This window comes from Poeciliopsis prolifica, unplaced genomic scaffold, assembly GCF_027474105.1.
Source record: "Poeciliopsis prolifica strain line A6 unplaced genomic scaffold, Auburn_PproV2 SCAFFOLD010, whole genome shotgun sequence".
Taxonomy (NCBI): Eukaryota; Metazoa; Chordata; class Actinopteri; order Cyprinodontiformes; family Poeciliidae; genus Poeciliopsis; species Poeciliopsis prolifica.
In genome coordinates this window covers 13,608,095-13,616,546 of record NW_026562385.1, presented here as the reverse complement: position 1 = coordinate 13,616,546, position 8,452 = coordinate 13,608,095, and the positions used below count along the sequence as shown (strand labels likewise).

The 8,452-nt window shown below is 40.3% G+C and overlaps 1 protein-coding gene across 1 annotated transcript; it reads left to right on the top strand.

Moving 5' to 3' along the window:
• Positions 1-252: 252 nt before the first annotated feature.
• Positions 253-8,287, top strand: LOC129363638 (all-trans-retinol 13,14-reductase-like). The gene is made up of 12 exons (XM_055035858.1): positions 253-514; positions 1,743-1,925; positions 2,236-2,374; positions 2,610-2,712; positions 3,406-3,601; positions 3,683-3,880; positions 4,444-4,563; positions 4,703-4,841; positions 5,570-5,679; positions 5,819-5,985; positions 6,876-7,035; positions 7,936-8,287. Exons 1-12 carry the CDS (start codon positions 349-351, stop codon positions 8,085-8,087), a joined length of 1,833 nt encoding a protein of 610 aa, XP_054891833.1. The 5' UTR covers positions 253-348; the 3' UTR covers positions 8,088-8,287.
• Positions 8,288-8,452: the final 165 nt, after the last annotated feature.

Here is an 8,452-nt window from a genome sequence, read left to right as displayed (position 1 = left end):
AGTAATGAGGGGCGGTTCATGAGGGGGGTTTTATGAGGACTCCACCCTGCAGGTCTGATGAACAAGCTGCTCTTTTTTCCCCGCTGGTCTCATGTCTTGCCGTAAAGAATCTTCTCTACCGTTCTCAAAGTCCTGATAGTCACATGTTTTACCACATTTTACTGACTTCTTGATGTGAATAACCATTAATCCTCTCCCTTTCACTACTTCCAAACTGAGACTTCTTGCAGTTTTTCGCCTTTGTGACGGTTCTGCTCTTCCTCTTACCACAGTGAATGCTTTGACCTTCGTCTCATCTCCTCTGCATTCCTTCTTCTGATCTTTGTCAGAGTAAACTTCTCCTCTGCCATGTGGTTGTGGGTGTTTGCTGTCCTGAGTTGTCTGTTGGTGGCGCTGGTCATCATCTTGTTATTGATCTCTGCGAAGCGCTATAAGGTATTCAGTGAAAAGTGTCTGAGACCCCCTGGACCGCTGGTCACCAACAGAAACGAGAGGGATGCCAGACTGAAGAAAGGTAAGAGAAAGGAAATGTATGCAAAGAGAAGGCAGTAATGAAGCAATGACTGTAAGCTGCTCTTATTTTTCTGCTATTTTTTTTTTTTTTGACAAGTTGCATTACCGTCGCTGGTACAGTTATATGTTTTGAGAAAAACTTGACAGTCATTTCTATATATTTTTGCAGGTAGCCAGCGACATGAGTGTTCATCTGTAATGACTGGGATCAAGTTCATTTGTATAGCATATTTTAGGAACAAGGCAGTTCATAGAGCGTTGCTTCATAAAAACATCTGGTGCAGCCTAATCCGTCCTATACGTTCCACAATTTATTACTTTAGAATTTACCAGATATTTCCTAAAAAACATGATGATGATACATGATGAGTTTCAGGAGGATTTAGAAAAGTCCTTTGGAAATTATAGAACTTTCATGTCAAGTTCTTGAAAATTTCTGTAAGCAGCCTCTGTGTCCCAGAAAAGCACAGACTTTATGATTTATTTAAGAAAGTTGTTTAATTTTAACATCTTTTTTTAATCAAGCTGATTTTCTGTTTGTTCATTCAACAGAAACAGAAATCTAAAAATTAATATTATGTAAAATATACATTGTACAAAGTGAAAGCAGAATTTATAAGTTTTTTTTTGTAGTTTTAGAAATTGATAATTGGCGGTGTGACGGGACGATCTCGCTTCATTTTCTGCACTCTTCCTGAGCGTCACGCTGAGGCCATTGAATGCTAACGGTTTGAAGTGAAGTTTTTGTCAAGGCCGTCATTAATTTAACATGCTGCTTTCCTTTTTCCTCAAAACTCAGAGAGGGGATTTGATGTCCCACACAAAATAACATCCCAGTTGGGTAAAGTAGCGATTTCAATTAGCTATTGTTCACAATTCCTCCTATTAAAATCATTTTAAGCTGTACTTCTCATATGCAAAACACCACCTTTAATTTATTCAGTTTAGAGCTGCAGGTATGTAATATTGATTTTAGACTTAATCTTTAAATCATGTCATATAAAATAAATGCTTCTACCACCGCTTCCTGTTATTGATGCGAGGAGCGGCCATATTGGATTTCAAAGTCAGCGATTGAAAAATTATATTACTCTCCAAGTGGGAAGTCCGACTTTGGAGGGAGATTCCTGTTCAACTTTTCAACTTGGAAGACAACATTTTCCAGTTCCGACCACAAATGGAATGCAGCGTCATGCTCACAGCCTGACATGACAATGCATTTCCCTCAGGGTTCCGTGCTGACCGGGTTCCACCGGCTCTGGATGTGGTGGTGATTGGCAGCGGCATTGGAGGCTTGGCAGCTGCAGCAATTCTATCCAAAGCTGGGAAGAAAGTGGTCGTTCTGGAGCAGCATGACCTTGCTGGAGGCTGCACACACACTTTCCAAAACAAGGGCTTTGAGTTCGATGTGGGTAGGTTTCCTCCACAAAACACACCTGTACTACAAAGGAAGGTTCAGAAGATACTTCTTTGAGTCAGAATGACTCAGATGTTCTTTGTCTTTATCATAAAGAGATCAAATCAAATCATTGATTTAAAGTTAGTATGGTCTTATAGCTAAAATACAAAAATCAATAAATAAGAACAACCAAAATATAAACTCCACAAAAATAATTAGTTCAAACACAAAAATAAATGAAAAATATCAGTTCAAGATATATCTAAGTGATCTGTTTAAAAGGTTAAAAATACCTCAGGTCCTTCTTGTCCTGCTTCCATCAGGGATCCATTATCTGGGCCAACTTCATGAGAACAGCCTGCTGAGGGTCGCTTTGGATCAGATCACTGAGGGACAGCTGCAGTTTGTCAAACTGGAACAACATTATGACACTGTGCTTCTTGGACCGCCCGGCCATTGCAGGTATTCCATGTTATCATCAACGTGATATTTTGTCCTGTAAGACGTTCTATCCATGGCACTTTTCGTAATGTAGCTGAAAGGTCATGTTTATGAAGGATGTTGCTCTTGTAACATCCTTTGAAACCATCTACATTACTGAATAATGTTTCATTCCAGCAATAGTTTCATCACATGTTTCCAGCCAGGAAGCCGTTCCACCACCAGAACTAAACCTGAATATCCTGTCTGCCTTTAGGGAGTATCATATTCACGCAGGGAAAACTGAGATGGCAGATTCCTTGAAGAAGCAGTTCCCAGAAGAAGAGGAAGCCATTGATGAGTTTATGAAACTGATGAAGGTGTGTGTGTGAGAGTGATATCCATAATGATCCGGACATGAGAGTCAGTTATAAAGTGCTGCAAGTGGACTGAGTAAAACCAGCACACAGGCATATAAGAATCCCTCTTTCTCTCCACATGTAACAATGGTCATGATGGCCATTGCTCCATACACTAACCTCTGGTGGATACTTTAGTCCCATTGGACCAGAGGACATGTCTCCAAATAAAACTTTTTTTACCCTGTAAATATTTGCAGAATGTAATCTGGATTTTCACATTTTGGACCAAAGACATGTCCAGCAGAGTGTTCCAGTTGTGGCCTGGAAGTTTGGTCTGATTTAACTGCAGACAGTGAGAGAAAAGTTGCATGTAAACTTTTGGTTTCCGCTGCATTAATGAACTTTTAATCAGTGGACACTCGACCCAGGCACTTGGTCTCAACCTCTCAGTAGATATGCCTGTGAGATTTATGTTGCTACATGCTCAAATAAGAAACATCTAATAGCTGTTTATATGATGCTGAATGTCACTGCTACGTTTGCTGCTGTACTACTGCAGTGTTTATACTGAAAGCCGTGGTGGTGGTGGTCACTCTAGCTGACTTCCTAGAAGGAGCTCTTTTAAAATTGTCAAGCTTCATCTCTGAATGAACAACTGTTTGACAGGAAAGCATAACTCTTACAAATAATCTGGACTCTGCCCTTCTGCAGTATGCTTCTCGGAGAACTCCACTTATTGCCATTTTGAAGATCCTGCCCTACCTGGTGGTAAACTTTCTGATTTGGACTGGCCTGTTGGACAGAGTATTTCCTGTGTCTCGCCTAGCAACAACCAGCCATTCAGAGATGATGTCCCGACTCACTCAGAACAAGGACCTGCAGGCTCTCTCTGCCTACTTTTTCTATGGTGCTCATCACTTCCAGACCTCAGCTTATCAGCTGTGTGCTGCACAAATGGCTCACGGCTCTTGTGTTCTGTCATCTCTAGGTGTCCCTCCTAAAGAGTCCAGCTTCCTAATCAATGCACTTCTTCTCCACCACTACAAACGTGGAGCGTACTACCCGTATGGGGGGGCCAGTGAAATTGCCTTCCACATCGTTCCAGTCATTCAGCAGGCAGGCGGTGACGTGTTGGTCAGGGCGCCTGTCCAACGCATCCTCATCAACAGCCAGGGGAAGGCCTGTGGTGAGCCTTTCGTCAAGTTTTGGTAAACTTTAAGAATAACACTTCAATGTTATCTACATACAAGTTAAAGCAAAATGCTAGAGACCACATTTGGATTGACTCGGTTTGTTCAGGCAGAAAATGCATTAGAAATTTAAATTGTTTGCTGAAAATTTCCTGGGCTTAATCTCAAGATTTCTGAGTTTTATTTATTTTTGGCAGGAATTAGTGTGCAACAGGCTATCTCATAATTTTCTCTGGATCAATAAAGTACCACCTAAATTTACCACCTAAATTTAACATGGCCAGAGTGCAAACAACTGCTGCCCAAAAAATATCAACAAGGGAAGATACTGATTGTTTAATGGCTTCTTGAGTTTGTTTTTGGATTCAATCTTCCCTTCAACATATGAAAGAAAACAGAAACTATGCTTCCGTCACTCAAACGTAGTGTTATCAGCTGCTTGATTTGGCTGTCTTTCCTTGTGTGTAACTTCAGGCTAACATCTGCAACATGTTCTAGGTGAGTCACGCTGCACATTTGCTCTAAAATGCCACCATAAAGTATTTTGCATGTTTTCAAGGTGTGACGGTTCTCAAAGGACAACAAGAGATTGAGGTCGTCGCCCCTGTTGTCATTTCTGACGCTGGAATCTTCAACACCTTCCAGAAATTTCTACCACAGCATATTCAGGAAAAACCAGGTAAAATGTTTCCACTAGATTAACTACATGTTTCTGATATTATTTTCTTCATTTGGGATCTCTTGTGTTTGTTGGTATTGTGTGTGTGTGTGTGTGTGTGTGTGTGTGTGTGTGTGTGTGTGTGTGTGTGTGTGTGTAGAAATCCAGTCTCTGCTAGGCATGCTTCGTCATGGTATGGGTTCCTTCTTAGTCTTTGTTGGTCTGGATGGAACCAAGGAAGAGCTGAACATTGTTTCTAAGAACTTCTGGATGTATAAAGGCAACGACTTGGACTCACTGTACGTTTGCTCCTGCATGTTTTATTCTTTTTGACTGAACACTTTACATTGGTTTAATCAGAGTAAGAAAAAGCTTTGCTTCCTCATCTACATACAAAATGTTATGTTTGGAGTTAAAGCGGCATTGAACATCATCCTGAACTCAGAAGGAAACGGCTCTGGCAGCATCAAGCTTTTCTTTAGCAGGGGCAGGGAATCTGGTCAGAATTGATGGGAAGACTGAGAGAGAAAAATAAGGACAATCCTGAAACATACAGCCAGAGCTCAAAGTATTATGCATTAGAATGGCGTAGTCAAAGTCTAGGCCTAAATCCAACTCCAAATCTGATGCAAGGTTTAAAAATTGATTGAAACAAACACTCTAGGTACATTCTGATTGAATTGGAGCTACTTAGGAAAGAAGAATGGGAAATATTTTGTCTCTCTACCTTCAGACATAAAGCGAAGACTCACAGCTGCAAACGACATGAAGAACAACTCCACAAAGTCTTGACTCAGTTTGGATTTCATTTCCAAAAAAACCTTTGACAGCCATGTATCATTTTACTTTCACTTCATGGTTCTGCACTGTTCATGTTTGTTTGTCTTGTAAAGTCTTGGTAAAATCTGAAGCTTTATGGGTGTAAAATCTGGAAAGGTTTAAGGGGTATAAACATTTCAAGAAAGACATATAATAATAATGTATTGCTCATGTCTCTGTGTTTGGGGGCATGTTGCCGCGGCTGCAGTATGGAGGCGTATTCTTCTCTGAACAGAGAGCAGGTGTTAGGAAACATACCCATGATGTTCATCACCTTCCCATCGGCTAAAGATCCAACAGCCGCCATCAGACACCCAGGTAACACATTCACCCTCCAGGACCGCTGTGAATTCCTGAGAGAAGTCTTTCACTGCAGTGTTTTTGCTTAATCTGACCCACAGATTTCAAAATCCTCCTTTTCCACATGTTGCTCTTCTGTATTCTCCTGTTTGTACAGGTAAGTCCTGTATGACGTTACTCACCATGGCCCGCTATGAGTGGTTTGAGGATTGGAAAGAGACCAAAGTTGGCAAGAGGGGTCCAGAATACCTGGACCTGAAAAACAGCATGGCCCAAGAGTTGCTGGAATGGGCTCTAAGCATTTTCCCTCAACTTCGAAATAAGGTGAGTCATTGCATAAATTTGCCCCTTATCAGTAAGAAAAGAGAGAAAATTTATTTGTGAGGTAATTCCTCTGCTAACTGTTATTTAAAAAGAATGCTAATTTCCACCTGAAGCCCCTGAACAGGTTGATGGTAATAGATTATCATTTAACAGAGGATGAAGTGGTGAAATGACAGTTTAGTAGATAATTCAATACATGTCAGATAAAACCAAGCAAACCAAACTACAAACCAACAGACAACCTATAAAACAATTTCTTTCCTTTCATCAATAATGAGTGCAAATCTGCTCATCTAACATCAAGACCACCGATACCAGCTTTCTCCATTTGATCACCTGATTATTAAAAAAAGCTAATTGTGTACATCTCTTTATCAGAAACAATAAAAAAAAAAAAAAGATTTTAAAAAATCTGAGTTTTTGAAGAAATAAACAAAACAATTCATGTATTTCTACATTTTGGATTTTATTTTATTTTTTGTCAAATCAGTAATCACACAGTGGACCAGATCAGCCTTACATTCATCTGAAGTTGAATTTACATCAGTGTGTTTTCACAACAATTTCTTAAACTAGCGATCAAGATGGCTTCATAACTTTTCATCACAAATTATGTCCCAGCTATGTTAGAAGAATGTACAACATTTAACTTTGATATCTATCTATGGAAGTAGCCGGTAGTTATACATATAAAGCTAATGTCCAGTAGTGGAATTAAATAGGTGAAATGACCTGCTTGCATAGGTGCATAGGTGTTCAGCTTGAACTTCTATCTGAATGGAGCCTCATTTGTTCCTGGAGACAAATTATGGCTGAAAATTATGGCTGAAAAATGTGTTTGGTGTTGGTTTTGTCTGTTGTTGTAAGACCCTGTGTATGATTGTGTTCAGGTGGTCATGGTGGAAGCTGCTACACCTCTAACTAATGTCCACTATCTGGGCGCTCCAAGAGGTGAGATGTACGGTGTAGAGCACAACCTGGAGCGCTTCGGTCCCGAAACATCTGCGAAGACACGACCACAGACCCCCGTCAACGGATTGTACCTCACAGGTAGCACGATCAACACCGCGCAGCAGATTGACCATGGTGTATCAATAACAATAACTGTGCAATTTTTTACATGGCTGGAGTAAACAATTGCACACACTGTGGATAATGACAGTCTTCTACTAGCTTTAGCTAGCATCGCCCCAAAATGTACTGGTTCTGTTTTTGATTCAAATATTTAACACCAGAGTATCTGACAGAAAACAGAACCCTGTTTGATGTGTGATGGTTGGGCATCACCATTATTATGATATTGATACCTGTGTTTGAATTGTTTGAATAGATGAATGTGAAACCTTCAATTATCTGAAACTGGACCAAACCAGATGTTTGGACTCTTTTCTTTGTGATATCTTCGCTGATTCCGTTTGGCTTTTCCATGTCAAACTGCTTCATGGAAGCAGTGGGTTTGAAGTGTTGCCCTAAATACATCCACAGGTGTGACTCCAATCAACTTGGTTGTTATAAATTAGCTGCTAAAGTATCAGCTCAAATTCCTCACAGGCATTCCAAAACAGCTTTAGAGTATATTATTTTAGCTTGTGAAAGGTTGAGACTTTGAAGAAAATAAGAAGAAATCTTATAATTGTGGCATATGACAAGAAGAAAAAAAGTGTGGCAATGCTAATTGGCCAGAAATAGGAAATGTTTACCTTGAGTTAATGTTAGACATAAAGGGGGAGAAGGTTTGCTTTTATCATATGGCATATTATGTAAATGACTGGTTTCAATTGAAGGAGAACATCTAAGGAAACTCTGCTGATTCCACAGAGTTGTTGACCCACCTCAACTACGACTTTGCATTTTAGTACCATTATAATCACAAATCAACTATGGAGGTTGTTTCTATAACACCTTTATAGGACCTAGAGTCTGATTCTTCATGTCATTGTGTGTGTTCAGGTCAGGATGTCTTCTGCAATGGCTTGGCTGGGGCCCTGCACGGCGGACTGCTCTGTGCCTCTGCTGTCCTCAACCAAATTCTCTACATCGACCTTGTTGCTCTGAAGACTCGCCTCAAGCACCGGAACACCAAGAAGAAGAAGACCTTGTAGAAGCACAGGAGCACCCAAAGCAGAACAAATGTTTTGGATTTTAATGTTTTAGTGGTCCTTTATGCGCTTCAGATATGCTTAGAGTGCCTGAAGGCTTGTTGAAAGACGAGGCAGACTAGAGCTTCAGAGGCTCTCTAGTTCCTCATAATCCTTTTCCCTTTAGAAACGTGTTGTCAATAAACATTTAAGATTCACACTGACAGATATATCTTGGTTTGGTTCTTCCACACTTTTATCATGTCCAGTATCCTTTTCTTTTATTGAGCAATCGAAACCAAGGCCTTTACTTGTATGATGTTTATCCAGTCCAGACGACCCCAAACGCTTCACACTACATTCACCTATTCACACACACACACATACAC